This window comes from Meleagris gallopavo, unplaced genomic scaffold (assembly GCF_905368555.1).
Source record: "Meleagris gallopavo unplaced genomic scaffold, MGAL_WU_HG_1.1 scaffold_7, whole genome shotgun sequence".
Classification (NCBI taxonomy): Eukaryota; Metazoa; Chordata; class Aves; order Galliformes; family Phasianidae; genus Meleagris; species Meleagris gallopavo.
Genome location: NW_028147021.1, coordinates 125855 through 150073, shown reverse-complemented (window position 1 = coordinate 150073; position 24219 = coordinate 125855). Strand labels below are relative to the sequence as shown.

At 64.1% G+C, this 24219-nt stretch overlaps 1 protein-coding gene and 1 long non-coding RNA gene across 2 annotated transcripts in view; one reads left to right on the top strand and one right to left on the bottom strand.

The window, feature by feature from the left end:
- Nucleotides 1-24219, top strand: part of STAG3 (STAG3 cohesin complex component) — a 47509-nt gene that overhangs the window by 10510 nt on the left and 12780 nt on the right. Inside the window, 17 exon segments of the mRNA XM_085215150.1 lie at nt 3749-3900; nt 5577-5650; nt 6726-6849; nt 7404-7502; nt 10192-10271; nt 11648-11755; nt 12742-12817; nt 13532-13631; nt 14438-14541; nt 15490-15567; nt 16579-16668; nt 17866-18066; nt 19710-19786; nt 21072-21159; nt 21251-21331; nt 22854-22946; nt 23681-23837. Of these exon segments, the coding sequence (XP_085071276.1) occupies nt 3749-3900; nt 5577-5650; nt 6726-6849; nt 7404-7502; nt 10192-10271; nt 11648-11755; nt 12742-12817; nt 13532-13631; nt 14438-14541; nt 15490-15567; nt 16579-16668; nt 17866-18066; nt 19710-19786; nt 21072-21159; nt 21251-21331; nt 22854-22946; nt 23681-23837 (1782 nt within the window).
- On the bottom strand, nt 16336-23830 carry LOC146541982 (uncharacterized). The gene is made up of 3 exons (XR_014880794.1): nt 23702-23830; nt 17916-18068; nt 16336-16625 (listed from the first exon to the last, which is right to left on the bottom strand). It is a non-coding gene; the product is annotated as an uncharacterized LOC146541982 (long non-coding RNA).

The window sequence follows — 24219 nt, the reverse complement described above, 5'->3', positions numbered from 1 at the left end:
GGGGGGCGTCGCAGGGTGGGGGACATCATCTCTGGGTGGGGGACATCTCTGAGTGGGTGACACCGGAGGGTGGGGGACATCTCTGGGTGGGTGATACCGGAGGCTGGGTGACATCGGAGGGTGGGGGACATCTGACGGTTGGGGGACATCTCTGAGTGGGGGACATCTCTGGGTGGGTGACATTGGAGGGTGGGTGACACCGGAGGGTGGGTGACACCGGAGGGTGGGGGGCATCGCAGGGTGGGGGACATCATCTCTGGGTGGGGGACATCTCTGAGTGGGGGACATCTCTGAGTGGGTGACATCAGAGGCTGGGTGACATCGGAGGCTGGGTGACATCAGAGGCTGGGTGACATCAGAGCGTGGGTGACATCTCTGGGTGGGTGACATCGGAGGGTGGGTGACACCAGAGGGTGGGGGACATCGGAGGGTGGGGGACATCAGAGGGTGGGTGACTTCAGAGGCTGGGTGACATCATTGGGTGGGGGACATCTGAGGCTGGGTGACATCTTTGGGTGAGGGACATCTTTGGGTGAGGGACATCTTTGGGTGGGTGATGTCTGAGGGTAGGGGACATCTCTGGATGACTTCTCTGGGTGACATCAGAGACTGGGTGACATCAGAGGGTGGGTGACAGCTGAGGGTGGGTGACATTGGAGGATGGGGGACATCTTTGGTTGGGAGACATCATTGGGTGGGTGACATCGTTGGGTGGGTGACATCTGAGGCTGGGTGACATCAGAGGCTGGGTGACATCGTTGGGTGGGTGACATCTGAGGCTGGGTGACATCAGAGGCTGGGTGATAAGAATGGCTGGGTGACATTGCTGTGTGGGTGACATCAGAGGCTGGGGGACACTGCCTGAGAGGTGACACCTTTGGATGGGTGACACCGGTGGGTGGGTGACATCTTTGAGTGGGTGACACCAATGAATGGGTGACACTGGGGGGGAGGTGACATTTTTGGGTGGGTGATGCTGGTGGGTGGGTGACAACAATGAGTGGGTGACACCAGCAGGTAGGTGACGTTTTTGGGTGGGTGACGTCATTGGGTGACGTTGGATGGGTGACGCCGTTGGGTGGGTGACAGCCTGGGGGTTCGGTGACCCCTGGCTGTGCTCCCCATCCCGTGTCACCCCGTGTCCCCAAATCACCCCACAGCACCCCATCCCCCCGCGTCCCCCAGTGTCCCCGTCATCCCGTGTCCCTCCCTGTCCCCATCTCTGTGTGTCCCCCCGTGTCCCTCGTGTCACCCCCCATCCTTGTGACCCCCATCTCTGTGTGTCACCCCACGTCCCCACCCCCCCCCGTGTCCCCCCATGTCTGTGTCATCCCAACTGCCATCTCATGGCCGTGTCCCCCATGTCCCCTCCCCCAATGTCCCCCCATGTCTCTGTGTCCCCCCACGTCCCCACATCCCCCCCATGTCCCCCCACATCTGTGTGTCCCCCCAAGCTGCCATCCCACAGCTGTGTCCCCCCACATCCCCCATGTCCCCTCATGTCCCCCCTCGTCCCCACATCTCCCCCCCCATGTCCCCCCATGTCTCTGTGTCCCCCCACGTCCCCTCACATCGCCCCATGTCCCCCCACATCCTTGTGTCCCCCCATGTGTGTCAATCTCTTCTCCCGTGTCCCCCCATGTCCCCACATCCCCCCACGTCCGCCCATGTCCCCCCACGTCTGTGTCCCCCCAAGCTGCCATCCCACAGCTGTGTCCCCCCACATCCCCCACGTCCCCCCTCGTCCCCATGTCCCCCCATGTCCCTCCACATCCCCCCCATGTCCCCCCATGTCTCTGTGTCACCCCAAGTTGCCATCCCACAGCCGTGTCCCCCCACATCCCCCATGTCCCCCCATGTCCCCACATGTCCCCACATCCCCCCACGTCCCCCCACGTCCCCACACCCCCCCATGTCCCCCCATGTCTCCGTGTCCCCCCAAGCCGCCATCCCATGGCCACGTCCCCCCACATCGCCCCACGTCCACGTGTCCCCCACATCTGTGTGTCCCCCCAAGCTGCCATCCCACAGCCGTGTCCCCCCACATCCCCCATGTCCCCCCATGTCCCCCAATGTCTCCCCACATCCCTCCATGTCCCCCCATGTCTCCGTGTCCCCCCAAGCCGCCATCCCATGGCCACGTCTCCCCACATCGCCCCATGTCCCCCCACATCCTTGTGTCCCCCCATGTGTGTCAATCTCTTCTCCCATGTCCCCCCACGTCCCCACATCCCCTCATGTCCCCCCACGTCTGTGTGTCCCCCCAGGCTGCCATTCCACAGCCGTGTCCCCCCACATCCCCCACGTCCCCCCATGTTCCCCCACGTCCCCCCATGTCCCCCCTCGTCCCCATGTCCCCCCATGTCCCCCCACACCCCCCACACCCCCCACGTCCACGTGTCCCCCACGTCTGTGTGTCCCCCCAGGCTGCCATCCCACAGCCGTGTCCCCCCACATCCCCCATGTCCCCCCATGTCCCCCCATGTCCCCCCATGTCCCCCCATGTCCCCCCACACCCCCCACATCCCCCCACGTCCACGTGTCCCCCATGTCTGTGTGTCCCCCCAGGCTGCCATTCCACAGCCGTGTCCCCCCACATCCCCCACGTCCCCCCATGTCCCCCCACATCCCCCATGTCCCCCCATGTCCCCCCACACCCCCCACACCCCCCACGTCCACGTGTCCCCCACGTCTGTGTGTCCCCCCAAGCTGCCATCCCACAGCTATGTCCCCCCACATCCCCCATGTCCCCCCTCGTCCCCATGTCCCCCCACGTCCCCACATCCCCCCATGTCCCCCCATGTCCCCCCATGTCCCCCCTCGTCCCCATGTCCCCCCACGTCCCCACATCCCCCCATGTCCCCCCATGTCCCCCCATGTCCCCCCTCGTCCCCACGTCCCCCCACGTCCCCACATCCCCCCATGTCCCCCCATGTCCCCCCATGTCCCCCCTCGTCCCCACATCCCCCCACGTCCCCACACCCCCCCATGTCCCCCCATGTCTCCGTGTCCCCCCAAGCCGCCATCCCATGGCCACGTCCCCCCACATCCCCCCACGTCCACGTGTCCCCCACGTCTGTGTGTCCCCCCAGGCTGCCATCCCACAGCCATGTCCCCCCACATCCCCCATGTCCCCCCATGTCCCCCCATGTCCCCCCATGTCCCCCCTCGTCCCCATGTCCCCCCATGTCCCCCCACATCCCCACCGTCCCCCAGTGTCCCCCCACACCCCCCACATCCCCCCACGTCCACGTGTCCCCCACGTCTGTGTGTCCCCCCAGGCCGCCATCCCACAGCCGTGTCCCCCCACATCCCCCATGTCCCCCCATGTCCCCCCATGTCCCCCCATGTCCCCCCACACCCCCCACATCCCCCCACGTCCACGTGTCCCCCCACGTCTGTCATCCCACAGCCGTGTCCCCCCATGTCGCCCCATGTCCCCCCACACCCCCCACATCCCCCCACGTCCACGTGTCCCCCCACGTCTGTCATCCCACAGCCGTGTCCCCCCATGTCGCCCCATGTCCCCCCACACCCCCCACATCCCCCCACGTCCACGTGTCCCCCACGTCTGTCATCCCACAGCCGTGTCCCCCCACATCCCCCATGTCCCCCCATGTCCCCCCATGTCCCCCCACACCCCCCACATCCCCCCACGTCCACGTGTCCCCCACGTCTGTGTGTCCCCCCAGGCCGCCATCCCACAGCCGTGTCCCCCCACGGTCCCCCCTCCCCGCTGTCCCCCCAGCCCTGAAGCTGATGTCAGCCCTGGTGGAGGTGGCGGTGGGGCTGAACGAGCTGCAGGGCAGCAGCCGGCGCCTCTACGAGGCTGAGCGGGCCAAGAGCCCCCCCAGGAGGGGGGCTGCCAAGCTGGAGGAGCTGTGGGACGGGCAGTGCCAGGTGGGGGCGGGGGGGGACATGGGGGGGCGTGCGTGGGGGGACATGGGGGGGCGTGGGGGGACATGGGGGGCATGGGGGGGTGGGGGACATGGAGGAGCTGTGGGACGGGCAGTGCCAGGTGGGGGCGGGGGGGACGTGGGGGGGCGTGGGGGGACATGGGAGGGCATGGGGGGGCATGGGGGGACATGGGGGGGCATGGGGGGACATGGAGGAGCTGTGGGACGGGCAGTGCCAGGTGGGGGCGGGGGGGACATGGGGGGGCGTGGGGGACATGGAGGAGCTGTGGGACGGGCAGTGCCAGGTGGGGGCGGGGGGGGACATGGGGGGGACATGGGGGGCATGGGGGGGCATGGAGGAGCTGTGGGACGGGCAGTGCCAGGTGGGGGGGGGGGGGGCTATGGGGGCATGTGGGGGGACATGGGGGGGCATGGGGGGGCTGTGGGACGGGGAGTGGGGGATGGGGGGGGGGTGGGACACGGGGGGGCATGGGGGACATGGGGGGGATGTGGGACGGGGGGTGCCATGTGGGGACGGGGGGATGTGGGGACACGGGGGGGATGGGGGGGATGTGGGGACACGGGGGGGATGTGGGACGGACAGTGCCAGGTGGGGATGTGGGGGGACATGGGGGGATGTGGGGGACACGGGGGGGCAAGGGGGAGATGTGGGACGGGATGTGGCAGGGGGGATGTGGGGGGGGGGATGTGGGGCACTGGGGGGATGTGGGGACACAGGGGGGGTGGGGACATGGGGGGGTGTGGGGACACTGGGGGGATGTGGGGATGCTGGGGGGGATGTGGGGACACTGGGGGGGATGTGGGGACACGGGGGGATGTGGGGACACTGGGGGGGATGTGGGGACACTGGGGGGATGTGGGGACACGGGGGGGGATGTGGGGACACTAAGGGGGGGATGTGGGGACACGGGGGGATGTGGGGGGATGTGGGGACACACTGGGGGGGATGTGGGGACACGGGGATGTGGGGACACTGGGAGGGATGTGGGGACACGGGGGGGGATGTGGGGACACTGGGGGGATGTGGGGACACTGGGGGGGATGTGGGGACATGGGGGGGATGTGGGGACACGGGGGGGATGTGGGGACACGGGGGGGATGTGGGGACACTGGGGGGATGTGGGGACACGGGGGGGGATGTGGGGGGATGTGGGGACACTGGGGGGGATGTGGGGGGATGTGGGGACACTGGGGGGGATGTGGGGACACAGGGGGATGTGGGGGGATGTGGGGACACTGGGGGGGATATGGGGACACGGGGGGATGTGGGGACACTGGGGGGATGTGGGGACACGGGGGGGATGTGGGGACACTGGGGAGGGATGTGGGGACATGGGGGGGATGTGGGGACACTGGGGGGGATGTGGGGACACGGGGGGGATGTGGGGACATGGGGGGATGTGGGGGGATGGGGGGACACGGGGGGATGTGGGGACACGGGGGGATGTGGGGACACCAAGGGGGGGATGTGGGGACACGGGGGATGTGGGGACACCGATGGGGACGCGGGGATCCATTGGGGTCGTGGGGACATGGAGGTGGGGGGGGTCGTCTCGGGGGCAGTTCGGGGCTTGGGGACGTGGGGGGCCGGGGGTCCTTTGGGGTCGGGGCCACCTTTGGGTTTGGGGACACCCGGGGGACGTCGTCGTCCCCACGCAGCTGAGGGAGCAGCAGAAGGAGCTGGAGGCGGCCATGAACTCCATCTTCAAGGGGGTCTTCGTGCATCGCTACAGGTGGGGGGGGACAGGGGGACAATGGGGTGGCGGGGGGGGACGGTGACAATGGGGGGTAGGAGGGGGGCAGTGGGGTGAGGGGGTGACAGGGGGTGACGGTGACAATGGGGGGTAAGAGGGGGGCAATGGGGCGAGGGGGTGATAATGGGGTGACAGGGGGGACGGGGTGACGGTGACAATGGGGGGGTAGGGGGGGGGCAGTGGGGTGACAATGGGGTGACAATGGGATGGCGGGGCTGACAGTGACAGTGGGGTGGTAGGAGGGAGGCAATGGGGTGAGGGGGTGACAATGGGGTGACAGGGTGACAGTGGGGTGACAGTGACAATGGGGGGGTAGGAGGGAGGCAATGAGGTGACAGTGGGGTGATGGGATGACGGGGGTGACAGTGACAATGGGGGGTAAGAGGGAGCAGTGGGGTGAGGGGGTGACAATGGGGTGACGGGGGGGTGATGGGGTGACAGTGGGGTGACGGTGACAATGGGGGGGTAGGAGGGGGGCAATGGGGTGACAATGGGTTGATATGGGGTGACAATGGAGTGGCAATGGGGTGGCAGTGGGGGAAGTCCATGGGGTGACAGTGGGGTGCTATGGGGTGCTATGGGGTGCTATGGGATGTTCTGGGGCGTTATGGGGCGCTATGGGGCGTTGTGGGGCGCTATGGGGCGTTATGGGGCATTATGGGATGCTATGGGGTGCTATGGGGCGCTATGGGGCGTTGTGGGGCGTTGTGGGGTGGTTATGGGGTGCTATGGGGTGTTGTGGGGCATTATGGGGCGCTATGGGGCGCTATGGGATGCTATGGGGTGCTTTGGGGTGGTTATGGGGCGCTGTGGGGTGGTTATGGGGCGCTGTGGGGCGCAGTGGGGTGCCGTGGGGCGTTGTGGGGCGCTATGGGGTGGTTATGGGGCGCTGTGGGGCGCTGTGGGGCGCCGTGGGGCGTTGTGGGGCGCTATGGGGTGGTTATGGGGCGCTGTGGGGTGCCGTGGGGCGTTGTGGGGCGCTATGGGGTGGTTATGGGGCGCTGTGGGGCGCTGTGGGTGCCGTGGGGCAGAGCTGTGGGTCGCGGCCCTGCAGGGACGTGGTGGCGGACATCAGGGCCGCCTGCATGGAGGAGCTGGGGGCGTGGATGCGGAGCTGCCCGGCCACCTTCCTCACCGATGGGCACCTCAAGTACCTGGGCTGGAACCTCCACGACAAGGTGGGGCGGGGGGGACATGGGGGCGGGGGGGGGAAATGGGGGCAAAGGGGGGGAAATGGGGGTCTGAGGGGGGGAAATGGGGGTCTGAGGGGGGAAATGGGGTGAGGGGAAATGGGGGTCTGAGGGGGGGAAATGGGGGCAGGGGGGGGGAAATGGGGTGGGGGGAAATGGGGTCTGAGGGGGGGAAATGGGGGCAAAGGGGGGGAAATGGGGGCAGGAGAGAGAAAATGGGGGCCCGTGAGGGGGAAATGGGGGCAGTGTGGGGCAATGGGGGGCAGTGGAGTTCATGGGAACATTGGGATCAGTGGGGCGCTGTGGGATCAGTGGGGCGCTGTGGGATCTATGGGGCGCTGTGGGGCGCTGTGGGACCAGTGGGGCGCTGTGGGATCTGTGGGGCGCTGTGGGATCAGTGGGGCGCTGTGGGATCTATGGGGCGCTGTGGGATCTGTGGGGCGCTGTGGGGCGCTGTGGGACCAGTGGGGCGCTGTGGGATCTGTGGGGCGCTGTGGGATCAGTGGGGCGCTGTGGGATCTATGGGGCGCTGTGGGGCGCAGGAGGCGGCGGTGCGGCTGCGCTGTGTGCGGTCTCTGCGCGCTCTGTACGCCCTGCCAGACAGCGCCGCACAAATGGAGCTTTTCACCGGGCGCTTCAGGGTGAGACACAAACAGCCCCAGACCCCAAACCCAAACCCCAAACCCCACAGCCCCAAACCCCACAACCCCACAACCCCACAGCCCCAAACCCCACAACCCCAAACCTCAAACCCCAAACCCCAAACCCCACAGCCCCAAACCCCAAACCCAAACCCAAACCCCACAGCCCCACAGCCCCACAACCCCAAACCCCACAACCCCAAATCCCAAACCCCAAACCCCACAACCCCAAACCCCAAACCCCACAGCCCCACAACCCCAAACCCCAAACCTCACAACCCCACAACCCCAAACCCCACAACCCCACAACCCCACAACCCCAAACCCAAACCCCACAACCCCCAAACCCCACAGCCCCACAACCCCAAACCCCAAACCCAAACCCCACAACCCCACAACCCCACAACCCCAAACCCAAACCCCACAACCCCAACCCCACAGCCCCACAACCCCAAATCCCACAGCCCCACAACCCCAAACCCCACAACCCCAACCCCCACAACCCCACAACCCCAACCCCAAACCCCAAACCCCACAACCCCAGAACCACAGATCCCCAAACCCCAGAACCGCAGCCCTGCCACCCCAGAACCCCAAACCCCAGAACAACAGAACCCTATAACCACCTCATAACCCCATAACCCTGAAACCCCATAAGCCCATAACCACAGTCCTGCAACCCCAAAACCCCCAAACCCCAGAACCACAGCCCATAACCCTGCAACCCCATAACCACAGCCCCATGACCCCTAAACCCCATAACCACAGCCCTGCAACCCAGAACCCCAAACCCCATAATCCCATAACCCCATAACCACAGCCCCATGACCCCATAACCACAGCCCCAGAACCCCAGAACCCTATAACCACCTCATAACCCCATAACCCCGAAACCCCATAACCCCATAACCACAGTCCTGCAACCCCATAACGCTGTAACTCAACCCCGTAACCACAGCCCCATAACCAAAGCTCCATCACCCCATAACCACAGCCCCATAACCAGAGCTCCATCACCCCATAACCACAGCCCCATAACCTCAGTCCCGCAGCCCCACAGCCTCACAACCCCAAACCCCAAACCCCAAACCCCACATCTGCGTTTCCGTATTTCACGTCCTGCATCCCGATGTCCTCATCTCCCACATCCCCAAACCCGCACCCCACACCCCGGCCCCATATCTCGTATCCCAAACCCCAATTCCCCCATATCCCCATCCCCCACGCCCCGTATCTTCGTACCCCGTATCCCAATGCCCCCATAACCCCACCCCATATCCCCACCCCATATCCCCACCCCATATCCCCACCCCATAACCCCACCCCCATATCCCCACCCCATATCCCCACCCCATGTCCCACACCCCATATCCCCACCCCGTATCCCCACCCCGTATCCCCACCCCGTGTCCCCACCCCGTATCCCCACCCCATATCCCCACCCCATATCCCCACCCCATATCCCCACCCCATATCCCCACCCCATATCCCCACCCCATATCCCCACCCCGTATCCCCACCCCGTATCCCCACCCCGTATCCCCACCCCATATCCCCACCCCATATCCCCACCCCATAACCCCACCCCACCTATCCCCACCCCGTATCCCCACCCCATAACCCCACCCCGTATCCCCACCCCGTATCCCCACCCCATATCCCCACCCCATATCCCCACCCCATAACCCCACCCCGTATCCCCACCCCGTATCCCCACCCCGTATCCCCACCCCATATCCCCACCCCATAACCCCACCCCGTATCCCCACCCCGTATCCCCACCCCATAACCCCACCCCGTATCCCCACCCCGTATCCCCACCCCATATCCCCACCACATAACCCAACCCCATATCCCCACCGTATAACCCCACCCCATATCCCCACCCCGTGTCCCCACCCCGTCCCCACCCCGTATCCCCACCCCATATCCCCACCCCATATACCCACCCCGTATCCCCACCCCATATCCCCACCCCATAACCCCACCCCACCCCATAACCCCACCCCATATCCCCACCCCATAACCCCACCCCATATCCCCACCCCATAACCCCACCCCATATCCCCACCCCGTGTCCCCACCCCCCACCCCGTATCCCCACCCCATATCCCCACCCACTAACCCCACCCCATATCCCCACCCCATATCCCCACCCCGTGCCCACCCCATATCCCAATGCCCCCATATCCTACACCCCACACCCCACATCCCCACCCCCATATCCCACACCCCATATCCCTCTTTCCACACCCCCCACCCCACCCCACACCCCACCCTACACCCCCCACCCCACGCCCCCCACCCCACAACCCCCACCTTCCACCCCCACCCCACCCCACCACCCCCCCCATATCCCACACCCCCCATCCCACACCCTACACCCCCCACCCTACACCTCACATCCCCCACCCCCCACCCTACACCCCACATCCCCCACACTCCCCCCATCCCACACCCCACACCCTCCACCCTACACCCCACCCTACACCCGCCATCCCACACCCTACACCCCCCACCCCCACCCTACACCCCACCCTACACCCCACATCCCCCACCCCCCCCCATCCCACACCCCCCCCCTATACCCCACATCCCCCACACACCCCCCCACCCCCCACATCCCACACCCCCCATCCCCCACCCCACACCCCCCACCCCACAACCCCCCCCACCCCGCTGTCTGTAGGACCGCCTGCTGGCCATGGTGTTGGATAAGGACCCCAAAGTGGGGGTGGAAGTTGTGGGGCTGCTGACTGAGATGTTGGGGTGAGTTATAGGGCCGGGGGGCTTTGGGGGCATCGCAGGGGGACCTTATGGGGTTATGGGGACGTTAATGGGGCCGGGGGGCTTTGGGGCATCGCAGGGATTTGGGGACCTTATGGGGTTATGGGGTCATGGGGTTGTTGTGGGGTCATGGGGACGTTATGGGGTTATGGGGACATTATGGGGTTGTGGGGATGTTAATGGGGCCGAGGGGTTTTGGGGGCATCGCAGGGGGACCTTATGGGGTTATGGGGACGTTAATGGGGCCGGGGGCTTTGGGGGCATCGCAGGGATTTGGGGACCTTATGGGGTTATGGGTCACGGGGTTGTTGTGGGGTCATGGGGACGTTGTGGGGTTATGGGGACGTTATGGGGATGTTATGGGGTTATGGGACGTTGTGGGGTTATGGGATGTTATGGGGATGTTGGGACATTATGGGGCCGTTATGGGATCATGGGGATCTTGGGAAGTGGGGACACGGGGACGCTGTGGGGTCCTGGGGATGCTGTGGGGACATGGGGACTTTGTGGGGCCATTATAAGGATGTGGGGACATTAAGGGGTTGTAGAGATGTTATGGGGTCTTGGGGACGTTCTGGGGACGTGGGGCCGTTATGGGGTCATAGGGCCGTTATGGGGTCATAGGGCCGTTATGGAGTCATAGGGCCGTTATGGGGCCGATCTGGGGATTGGGGAAACAGGGACATGGGGACATTATGGGGTCACAGGGATGTTATGGGGCCGTTCTGGGGTCATAGGGCCGTTATGGGGTCATAGGACCGTTATGGGGTCATGGGGCTGTTCTGGGGTCATAGGACCGTTCTGGGGTCATGGGGCTGTTATGGGGTCATAGGGCCGTTATGGGGTCATGGGGCTGTTATGGGTCATAGGGCCGTTATGGGGTCATGGGGCTGTTATGGGGTCATGGGGCCGTTATGGGGTCATGGGGCTGTTATGGGGTCATAGGGCTGTTATGGGGTCATGGGGCTGTTATGGGGTCATGGGGCCGTTCTGGGGTCATAGGGCTGTTATGGGGTCATGGGACCGTTCTGGGGTCATGGGGCCGTTATGGGGTTCTGGGGCGGTTCTGGGGTCATGGGGCTGTTATGGGGTCATAGGGCCGTTATGGGGTCATAGGACCATTATGGGGTCATGGGGCCATTATGGGGTTCTGGGGTGGTTCTGGGGTCATAGGGCCGTTATGGGGTCATAGGACCGTTATGGGGTCATGGGGCCGTTATGGGGTCATAGGGCTGGTATGGGGTCATGGGGCCGTTCTGGGGTTCTGGGGCGGTTGTGGGGCGGTTGTGGGGCGGTTCTGGGGTGGTTGTGGGGCGGTTGTGGGGCGGTGCCGGTGAGGCAGGCGGCGCTGCCCCCAGGACGCTCCCCGAGGCGCTGCCCCCGTCGGACCGGCACCGCGTTTACCCGGCGCTGTTCGGCTCACACCGCGCCTTGGCGGCCGCTGCCGGGCTCTTCCTGTACCGCAGGTACCGGCAGCACCCGATGGCTCCCATTGGCTCCCATTGGCTCCCATTGACACCCATTGGTTCCCATTGGCTCCCATTGACACCCATTGGCTCCCATTGGCTCCCATTGACACCCATTGGTTCCCGTTGGCTCCCATTGACACCCATTGGTTCCCATTGGCTCCCATTGACACCCATTGGTTCCCATTGGCTCCCATTGGTTCCCATTGGTTCCCATTGGCGCCTATTGGCTCCCATTGGCTCCCATTGACACCCATTGGCTCCCATTGACACCCATTGGCTCCCATTGACACCCATTGGCACCCATTGGCACCCATTGGCTCCCATTGGCTCCCATTGACACCCATTGGTTCCCATTGGCTCCCATTGACACCCATTGGTTCCCATTGGCTCCCATTGGTTCCCATTGGTTCCCATTGGCGCCTATTGGCTCCCATTGGCTCCCATTGACACCCATTGGCTCCCATTGACACCCATTGGCACCTATTGGTTCCCATTGGCTCCCATTGGCTCCCATTGGCTCCCATTGGCACCCATTGGCACCCATTGGCTCCCATTGGCTCCCATTGGCGCCTATTGGCTCCCATTGACACCCATTGGCACCCATTGGCTCCCATTGGCTCCCATTGACACCCATTGACACCCATTGGCTCCCATTGGCTCCCATTGACACCCATTGGCTCCCATTGACACCCATTGGCACCTATTGGTTCCCATTGACACCCATTGGCACCCATTGACACCTATTGACACCCATTGGCTCCCATTGACACCCATTGGCACCTATTGGTTCCCATTGGCTCCCATTGGCTCCCATTGACACCCATTGGCTCCCATTGGCTCCCATTGGCTCCCATTGACACCCATTGGCTCCCATTGGTTCCCATTGGTTCCCATTTGGCTCCCATTGGCTCCCATTGGCTCCTATTGTCACCTACTGTCCCCCCTTGTCCCCCATTGTCCCCCCTTGTCCCCCCGGCCCCCAGCCTCCTGCAGCCCCGCCATGATGCTGACAACCAGAGCTTCCTCCACGCCTTGCTGGACTTCTTCATCAGCAGCCAGGTGACGGGGGGGCGTGGGGGGCGTGGGGGGACATGGGGTGATATGGGGGGACATGGGGGGGCGTGGGGACATGGGGGGGCGTGGGGGGGCGTGGGGGGACATAGGGGGGCATGGGGGGACATGGGGGGACATGGGGGGGCGTGGGGGGGTCATTGGGGGGACATGGGGAGACGGGGGGGACAATGGGGTGACATTGGGGTGAGATGGGGTGACGTTGGGGTGACATTGGGGTGACAGTGGGGTGACGTTGGGGTGACGGGGTGACAGTGGGGTGACGTTGGGGTGACGTTGGGGTGACAGTCGGGTGACATTGGGGTGACATTGGGGTGACGTTTAGGTGACAGTGGGGTGACAGTGGGGTGACGTTGGGGTGACGTTTAGGTGACAGTGGGGTGACAGTGGGGTGACATTGGGGTGACGTTTAGGTGACAGTGGGGTGACAGTGGGGTGACATTGGGGTGACAGTCGGGTGACAGTGGGGTGACAGTGGGGTGACGTTTAGGTGACAGTGGGGTGACAGTGGGGTGACGTTGGGGTGGCGTTGGGGTGACAGTGGGGTGACATTGGGGTGACATTTAGGTGACGTTGGGGTGACATTGGGGTGACAGTGGGGTGACATTGAGGTGACGTTGGGGTGACGTTGGGGTGACATTGGGGTGACATTGGGGTGACATTGAGGTAACGTTGGGGTGACACGGGGCTGCCCCCCCCCAGCTCCATGAGCACAGCGCCTACCTGGTGGACAGTTTGTGGGACTGCGCCGGGGAGCGGCTGAGGGACTGGGATGGGATCAGCGCCATCCTGCTGAGGGACGGTGAGACTGGGGGCACTGGGACGGACTGGGAGGGACTGGGATAGCGCTGGGGTTTACTGCGCTGTGCTGGGAGGCGCTGGGATATACTGGGATGGCACTGGGAGGCACTGGGATCTGCTGGGATGGCACTGGGAGGGACTGAGGTGTGCTGGGATGGCACTGGGAGGGACTGGGATGGCACTGGGAGGAACTGGAGTGTGCTGGGATGGCACTGGGAGGGACTGGGATATACTGGGATGGCACTGGGAGGGACTGAGGTGTGCTGGGATGGCACTGGGAGGGACTGGGATGGCACTGGGAGAAACTGGAGTGTGCTGGGATGGCACTGGGAGGCACTGGGATCTGCTGGGAGGCACTGGGATATACTGGGATGGCACTGGGATACGCTGGGATGTACTGGAATGTACTGGGATGGCACTGGGCGGTACTGGGATGTACTGGGAGGCACTGGGATGTACTGCGATGGCACTGGGATACGCTGGGAGGTACTGGGATGTACTGGGATGGCACTGGGCGGTACTGGGATGTACTGGGAGGCACTGGGATGTACTGGGAGGCACTGGGATGTACTGGGATGGCACTGGGCGGTACTGGGATGTACTGGGAGGCACTGGGATGTACTGGGGCGCTGGGAGGGGTTGGGGCGTCACTGGGACGTCAGTGAGAGATACTGGGGTCTCCAGTCCCCCCAGTTCCCTTCTGGGTCCCCTCCCCGTCCATCCCAGTGCTCCCAGTCCCTTGAAGTCCTCCCCCAGTCCATCCCAGTCCATCCCAGTCCATCCCAGTCCATCCCAGTCCCCCCCCAGCCCTCACTGACCACCAAGAGAAGGTCCTCCTGGAGCTGTTGGCCGCCATCGCCACGCGGGTGACGCAGGGACGGCCCCCCCCGGGACGGAGGAACCCCAGGAAGGTAGCGGGGACAAACTGGGGACACCTGGGGACACCTGGGGGACACCTGGGGACATCTCAGGGCAACCTTGGGGACACTTTGGAGGCACTTTGGGGACACCCTGGGGACACCTTGGGGGCAGACTGGGGAAGCCCTGGGGACACTTTGGGGACACTTTGGGGGCAGAGTGGGGAAGCCCTGGGGACACCTTGGGGACACTTTGGAGGCACCTTGGGGACACTTAGGGGACACCCTGGGGACACCTTGGGGACACTTTGGGGGCACCTTGGGGACACTCTGGGGACACCCTGGGGACACCTTGGGGACACTTTGGGGGCAGAGTGGGGAAACCCTGGGGACACTTTGGGGACACTTTGGAGGCACCTTGGGGACACTTTGGGGACACCCTGGGGACACCTTGGGGACACTTTGGAGGCACCTTGGGGACACTTTGGGGACACCCTGGGGACACCTTGGGGACACTTTGGGGGCAGAGTGGGGAAACCCTGGGGACACTTTGGGGACACTTTGGAGGCACCTTGGGGACACCTTGGGGACAACCTGGGGACACCTTGGGGACATTTTGGGGGCAGACTGGGGAAGCCCTGGGGACGCTTTGGGGGCACCTTGGGGACACTTTGGGGACACCTTGGGGACACTCTGGGGCAGAGTGGGGAAACCCTGGGGACACCTTGGGGACACTTTGGAGGCACTTTGGGGACACCTTGGGGACACCCTGGGGGCAGAGTGGGGAAACCCTGGGGACACCTTGGGGACACCTTGGGGACACTTAGGGGACACCCTGGCGACACTTTGGGGACACCCTGGGGACACTTTGGGGACACGTTGGGGACACCTTGGGGACACCCTGGGGACACATTGGGGACACTTAGGGGACACCCTGGGGACACGTTGGGGACACGTTGGGGACGTGGATGTGGCGGTGTCACCGCAGCCCTTTGTCCCCAGCAGCCGCAGCCCCAGGCGGAGGAGCGCGCGAGGCTCAGCCACTGCATGGCGCCCGTCCTGCCACGGCTGCTGGCCAAGGTGAGGGGACACTGGGGGACACGGGGGGGCCTTGGGGACAGCTGGAGGTGACGCTTTGGGAGGACACAGAGAGGTGACACGATGGGGGCACTCGGAGGTGGCACTTCGGGGACACGTTGGTGACATTCTGGGGACACGCTGTGACACTTTGGGGACACAGAGGTGACATTTTGGGGACACATTGGTGGACCTTTGGTGACTCATTGGTGGCCCTTTGGGGACACGTTGGTGGCCTTTTGGGGACTCATTGATGGCACTTTGGGGACACATTGGTGACATTTTGGGGATATGCTGTGACAGTTTGGGGACACATTGGTGGCAATTTAGGGACACATTGGTGGCACTTTGGAGACACATTGGTGGCACTTTGGGGACATGCTGGTGGCACTTTGGGGACACATTGGTGGCACTTTGGGGACTCATTGGTGGCACTTTGGGGACACGCTTGTGACATTTTGGTGACTCATTGGTGGCCCTTTGGGAAAATGTTGGTGGCCTTTTGGGGATTCATTGATGGCACTTTGGGAAAATGTTGGTGGCACTTTGGGGACACGCTGCTGACCCTTTGGGGACACCTTGGTGGCACTTTGGGGGCACATTGGTGGCACTTTGGGGACACGCTGGTGACCCTTTGGGGACACATTGGTGGCACTTTGGGGACACGCTGGTGACCCTTTGGAGGCTCATTGGTGGCACTTTGGGGACACGTTGGTGACATTTTGGTGACTCATTGGTGGCCCTCTGGGGAAACGTTGGTGGCCTTTTGGGGACACGTTGGTGGCACTTTGGTGACTCATTGGTGACCCTTTGGGGACACGCTGGTGACCCTTTGGGGACACATTGGTGGCACTTTGGGGACACGCTGGTGGCACTTTGGGGACTCACTGGTGGCACTTTGGGGACACACTGGTGGCACTTTGGGGACACGTTGGTGGCACTTTGGGGGTTCATTGGTGGCACTTTGGGGACACGTTGGTGGCACTTTGGGGACACGCTGGCGCCGTCCCGCAGTTCTCGGTGGACGCCCACAAGGTGCTGGCGCTGCTGGAGCTGCTGGGCTGCATGGAGCTCAGGGTGTTCAGCGCCGCGCGCATGGAGCGGGTCAGCGGGAGCCCCATAGCGACCCCACTGCCCCATAGCGACGCTACTGCCCCATAGCGACACCACCGCCCCATAGCGACACCACCGCCCCATAGCGACACTACTGCCCCATAGCGACACTACTGCCCCATAGCGACGCTACTGCCCCATAGCGACCCCACTGCCCCATAGCGACGCTACTGCCCCATAGCGACGCTACTGCCCCATAGCGACACCACCGCCCCATAGCGACCCCACCGCCCCATAGCGACCCCACTGCCCCATAGCGACACCACCGCCCCATAGCGACACCACTGCCCCATAGCGACACCACCGCCCCATAGCGACACCACCGCCCCATAGCGACACTACTGCCCCATAGCGACACCACCGCCCCATAGCGACACCACCGCCCCATAGCGACCCCACTGCCCCATAGCGACACTACTGCCCCATAGCGACACCACCGCCCCATAGCGACACCACTGCCCCACAGCGACACTACTGCCCCATAGCAACCCCACCACCCCACAGCGACCCCACTGCCCCATAGCGACCCCACTGCCCCATAGCGACACTACTGCCCCATAGCGACACCACCGCCCCATAGCGACACTACTGCCCCATAGCGACCCCACCGCCCCACAGCGACACCACCGCCCCATAGCGACCCCACCGCCCCATAGCGACCCCACCGCCCCATAGCGACACCACTGCCCCATAGCGACCCCACCGCCCCATAGCGACACCACCGCCCCATAGCGACACCACTGCCCCATAGCGACACCACCGCCCCATAGCGACACCACCGCCCCACAGCGACACCACCGCCCCATAGCGACACCACTGCCCCATAGCGACACTACTGCCCCATAGCAACCCCACCGCCCCATAGCGACCCCACCGCCCCACAGCAACCCCACCACCCCATAGGGACCCCACCGCCCCACAGCGACCCCACCGCCCCACAGCGACACCACTGCCCCATAGGGACCCCACCGCCCCACAGCGACCCAACACCCTACAGGATCCCACTCCCCTATAGGGCCCCACACCCCTATAGGACCCCACACCCCTATGGGACCCCCCACCCCACGGACCCCACACCCCTACGGGTCCCCCCACCCCACAGGACCCCCCACCCCACAGGACCCCCCACCCCACGGGGTCCCGCACCCCACATCCCCCCCCACCCCACGGCCCCCCTCCGTCCCGCAGGCGCTGGCTCAGACCCTGGCGCAGCTGCAGGAGCTGCTGCTCAAACACACCCGGCCGCAGCTGCTGAGGGCGGCCGCCCGCGCCTTGGGCTCCTTCTGCGACCCCCAGCTGCCGCTGTGCGGGCGGGGGGATCTGGTGCGGAGCCGCCTGGTGGACGAACTGAGCCGGAAGTGGGAGCGGGACGGCGGGGAGCTGCTGGGCGTCTGTGGGGCGGTTATGGGGGTTATGGGGGGTTATGGGGGGTTATGGGTGGTTATGGGGGTTATGGGGGGGGTTATGGGGGGTTATGGGGGGGTTATGGGGGGTTATGGGGGGTTATGGGGGGTTATGGGGGTTATGGGGGGTTATGGGGGTTATGGGGGGTTATGGGGGGTTATGGGGGTTATGGGGGGGTTATGGGGGTTATGGGGGGTTATGGGGGTTATGGGGGTTATGGGGGTTATGGGGGGTTATGGGGGGTTATGGGGGGGTTATGGGGGGTTATGGGGGGTTATGGGGGTTATGGGGGTTATGGGAGGGTTATGGGGAGGTTATGGGGGGTTATGGGGGGTTATGGGGGATTGGAGTATGGGGGTTATGGGGGTTATGGGGGGTTATGGGGCGGTTATGGGGGGTTATGGGGGGTTATGGGGGTATGGGGGGTTATGGGGGGTTATGGGGGGTTATGGGGGGTTTATGGGGGTTATGGGGGGTTATGGGGCGGTTATGGGGGGTTATGGGGGGTTATCGGGGGTTATGGGGGGATTGGAGTATTGGGGTTATGGGTGGTTATGGGGGTTATGGGGCGGTTATGGGGTTGTTAGTGGGGTTATGGGATTCTGATCGGGGTTATGGGGTCATTGGGATTTTGGGATGGGGACATTGAGGTTGGGAGGGGGACACTGGGGTGAGGACACCAAAGTGGGGACAGTGGGGTTGAGTTGGGGACATCGGGGTGGGGGACAATGGGGAGGGGACACTGATGGGGACATCGGGGTGGGGGACAGTGGGGAGGGGACACTGATGGGGACATCGGGGTTGGGGACAATGGGGAGGGGACACTGATGGGGACATCGGGTTGGGGACAGTGGGGAGGGGACACTGATGGGGACATCGGGGTTGGGGACAGTGGGGAGGGGACACTGATGGGGACATCGGGGTGGGGGACAATGGGGAGGGGACACTGATGGGGACATCGGGGTGGGGGACAGTGGGGAGGGGACACTGATGGGGACATCGGGGTGGGGGACAGTGGGGAGGGGACACTGATGGGGACATCGGGGTGGGGGACAGTGGGGAGGGGACACTGATGGGGACATCGGGGTTGGGGACAGTGGGGAGGGGACACTGATGGGGACATCGGGGTGGGGGACAGTGGGGAGGGGACACTGATGGGGACATCGGGGTGGGGGACAGTGGGGAGGGGACACTGATGGGGACATCGGGGTTGGGGACAGTGGGGAGGGACACTGATGGGGACATCGGGGTTGGGGACAGTGGGGAGGGGACACTGATGGGGACATCGGGGTTGGGGACAATGGGGAGGGGACACTGATGGGGACATCGGGGTTGGGGACAGTGGGGAGGGGACACTGATGGGGACATCGGGGTGGGGGACAATGGGGAGGGGACACTGATGGGGACATCGGGGTTGGGGACAGTGGGGAGGGGACACTGATGGGGACATCGGGGTTGGGGACAGTGGGGAGGGGACACTGATGGGGACATCGGGGTGGGGGACAATGGGGAGGGGACACTGATGGGGACATCGGGGTGGGGGACAATGGGGAGGGGACACTGATGGGGACATCGGGGTGGGGGACAGTGGGGAGGGGACACTGATGGGGACATCGGGGCGCCCGCAGCCGCAGTCGGCATCCCTGGATGAGGAGGAGCTGTTCAATATGGCCGCCACCCTGCGGCGCCTGGCCGCCATCTTTGCGTGAGTGTCCCCAGTGACGTCCCCAATGTCCCCAGGGGTGCTGTTGTCCCCTCTGCCCCCGCAGGGTCCTCTCACCGTGTCCCTATGATGTCCCCACGTCCCCTTATCTCCATTGTGTCCCCACCCTGTCCCCATGTCCCCACGCTGTCCCCATTCTGTCCCCACACCGTCCCCGTGTCCCACACTGTCCCCAACTCAGCCCCATTCTGCCCCCATTCTGTCCCCATGTCCCTCACTGTCCCCATTCCCCACACTGTCCCCACTCTGTCCTCATGTCCTCATGTCCCCATTCTGTCCCCATTCTGTTCCCATGTCCCCATACCGTCCCCATGTTGTCCCCACACACCGTCCCCATGTCCCCCACTGTCCCCATTCTGTCTCCATGTCCCCCACTGTCCCCATTCTGCCCCTTTGCGCTCCCATTCTGTCTCCATGTCCCACGCTGTCCCCACGTTGTCCCCACACTGTCCCCATGTCCCCTACTGTCCCCATTCTGTCTCCATGTCCCACGCTGTCCCCACATTTCCCCACGCTGTCCCCATGTTGTCCCCACACCGTCCCCATGTCCCACGCTGTCCCCATTCTGTCCTCGTTCTGTCCCCATTCTGTCCCCATGTCCCCATTCTGCCCCCATTCTGTCTCCATGTCCCACACTGTCCCCATGTTGTCCCCACGCCGTCCCCACGTCGTCCCCACATTGTCCCCACGTTGTCCCCACACCATCCCCATGTCCCTCACTGTCCCCATTCTGTCCCCATTCTGTTCCCATGTCCTCACACTGTCCCCACGTTGTCCCCACACCGTCCCCATGTCCCACAGTGTCCCCATTCTGCCTCCATTCTGCCCCCCTTCTGTCCCCATTCTGCCCCCCTTCTGTCTCCATGTCCCACGTTGTCCCCACGCCGTCCCCACGCCGTCCCCACATTGTCCCCACGTTGTCCCCACACCGTCCCCATGTCCCTCACTGTCCCCATTCTGTCCCCATTCTGCCCCCATTCTGTCCCCATTCTGTCCCCATGTCCCCATTCTGCCCCCCTTCTGTCTCCATGTCCCATGCCGTCCCCACGCTGTCCCCACATTGTCCCCACGTTGTCCCCACACCGTCCCCATGTCCCTCACTGTCCCCATTCTGTCCCCATTCTGCCCCCATTCTGTCCCCATTCTGTCCCCATGTCCCCATTCTGCCCCCCTTCTGTCTCCATGTCCCACGCTGTCCCCACGCCGTCCCCACGCCGTCCCCACGCCGTCCCCACGTTGTCCCCACGTTGTCCCCATGTCCCCACAGCTCCCACAACCTGACCCCATGGCGTCTCCTCCCACGTCTCCTCCTCCTCCTCCAACGTTCGGCCGACACGGGCGAGGTGCCCCCTCAGGTGACACCGGGTGACGTCACGGTGACATCACGGTGACATCACGGTGACATCACGGCCGCCCCGGGTGCCACCAACCCCCCTCCCCCCCCAGGTTGTTGTCCCCGCCATCACCTGCGCCCACCTGCACCTCCTGTGGCAGCTGTCACAGCTCCGCGCCAGCGCCGCCACCGAGGTGCGGTGACAGCAGGGGGGACGGATGGCCCTGTCACCTCTGTCACCATCCCTGTGTGTCACCTCTGTCACCTCTGTCACCTCTGCCACCTCCCTGTGTGTCAGCTGTCACCTGTCACCTCTGTCACCTCTGCCACCATCCCTGTGTGTCACCTCTGTCACCTCCTGTCACCTCTGCCACCATCCCTGTGTGTCACCTCTGTCACTTCTGTCACCTCTGTCACCTCCTGTCACCATCCCTGTGTGTCAGCTGTCACCTGTCACCTCTGTCACCTCTGTCACCTCTGTCACCTCTGTCACCATCCCTGTGTCACCTCTGTCACCTCTGTCACCTCTGTCACTTCTGTCACCATCCCTGTGTGTCACCTCCTGTCACCTCTGTCACCTCTGTCACCATCCCTGTGTCACCTCTGTCACCACTGTCACCTCTGTCACCTCTGCCACCATCCCTGTGTGTCACTTCTGTCACCTGCCACCTGTCACCATCCCTGTGTGTCATCTCTGTCACCTCTGTCAGCTCTGTCACCTCCCTGTGTGTCACCTCTGTCACCTGTCACCTCTGTCACCATTCCTGTGTGTCACCTCCTGTCACCTCTGTCACCATCCCTGTGTGTCACCTCTGTCACCTCCTGTCACCGTCCCTGTGTGTCAGCTGTCACCTGTCACCTCTGTCACCTCCTGTCACCATCACTGTGTGCCACTTCTGTCACCTGTCACCCTTGTCACCTCTGTCACCATCCGTGTGTGTCACCTCTGTCACCTCTGTTCCATCTGTCACCATCACTGTGTCACCTCTGCCACCACTGTCACTTCTGTCACCTCTGTCGCTGTGTGCCACCACTGTCACCTCTGTCATCTGTCACTGCTGTCACCACTGCCACTGTGTGTCACCATCACCATATGTCCCCGCATGTCCCCACGTGTCCCTATGTGTCCCCATGTGTCCCCGTGTGTCCCCATGTGTCCCCACGTGTCCCCATGTGTCCCCACATGTCCCCATATGTCCCCACGTGTCCCCACATGTCCCCGTGTTCCCCATGTGTCCCCACGTGTCCCTACGTGTCCCTACGTGTCCCAACGTGTCCCCACGTGTCCCCACATGTCCCCGTGTTCCCCATGTGTCCCCACGTGTCCCCACATGTCCCCGTGTTCCCCATGTGTCCCCACGTGTCCCCACATGTCCCCGTGTTCCCCATGTGTCCTCATGTGTCCCCACATGTCCCCATGTGTCCCCACGTGTCCCCATGTGTCCCTGCGTGTCCCCATGTGTCCCAACATGTCCCCATGTGTCCCCACGTGTCCCATGTCCCCACCTGTCCCTACGTGTCCCCATGTGTCCCCGTGTGTCCCCATGTGTCCCAATGTATCTCCATATGTCCCCACGTGTCCCCATGTGCCCCAACATGTCCCCATGTGTCCCCCCGTGTCCCCATGTGTCCCAACATGTCCCCACGTGTCTCCATGTGACCCCCCATGTCCCCCCGTGTCCCCGTGTGTCCCCACGTGTCCCCCGCTGTCCCCAGGAGGAGCTGCAGTCCCTGCGTGGCACCACGGGCGCCTTCTGTGCGCTGTGTCAGAGCGCCCTGAGCGACGGCGACGCAGCCGTGAGGGAGGAGGTGGGGACAGCGGGGGACAGCGGGGGACAGCGGTGACGTGGGGTGACATCACTGGGCGGCGGTGGGTTGGGTGACGTTGGGTGACGTTGGGTGACATTCGGTGACATGGAGTGACCTCGATTGATGTTGGGTGACATTGGGTGACGTTGGGTTGGGTGACGTTGGGCGACGTTGGGTGACATTGAGGGACATTGGGTGACATTTGATGACCAAGTCACCTTGGTGTCCCCACGTCCCCCCACCCCAAAATGTCCCCAAGTCCCCTTGGTGTCCCCATGTCCCCCCACCCCAAAATGTCCCCAAGTCCCCTTGGTGTCCCCATGTCCCCCCACCCCAAAATGTCCCCACGTCCCCTTGGTGTCCCCATGTCCCCCCACCCCCCAATGTCCCCAAGTCCCCTTGGTGTCCCCATGTCCCCCCACCCCCCAATGTCCCCACGTCCCCTTGGTGTCCCCACATCCCTCCACCCCAAAATGTCCCCAAGTCCCCTTGGTGTCCCCACATCCCCCCACCCCCCAATGTCCCCACGTCCCCTTGGTGTCCCCATGTTCCCCCACCCCAAAATGTCCCCACATCCCCTTGGTGTCCCCACATCCCCCCACCCCAAAATGTCCCCACGTCCCCTTGGTGTCCCCATGTCCCCCCACCCCAAAATGTCCCCCCACCCCCCAATGTCCCCACGTCCCCTTGGTGCCCCCACGTCCCCCCACCCCCGCTGTCCCCGCTGTCCCCAGGCCTTTGTGGCGCTCAGTGACCTCCTGCTGGTGCTGGGCCCTGCGGTGACACGCGGTGACGCAGCTCTGATGTCCCCTCTGCGCATTGTCCCCGACGCGGCGCTGCGGGCACAGCTGGCGGCCTTCCTGCTGGACCACGTCTTCACCCACAGCGCCGGTGGGGGTCCCCTAAGTGTCTCCTAAGTGTCCCCAAGGTGTCCCCAAAGTGTCCCCTAAGTGTCCCCAACGTGTCCCCAATGTGTCCCCTAAGTGTCCCCAAGGTGTCCCCAGGGTGTCCCCAACGTGTCCCCAATGTGTCCCCTAAGTGTCCCCAAGGTGTCCCCAGGGTGTCCCCAACGTGTCCCCAAGGTGTCCCCAGGGTGTCCCCAACGTGTCCCCAATGTGTCCCCAACGTGTCCCCAAGGTGTCCCCAAGGTGTCCCCTAAGTGTCCTCTAAGTGTCCCCAACATGTCCCCTAAGTGTCCCCTAAGTGTCCCCAGGGTGTCCCCAGCGTGTCCCCAACATGTCCCCAAGGTGTCCCCTAAGTGTCCCCAAGGTGC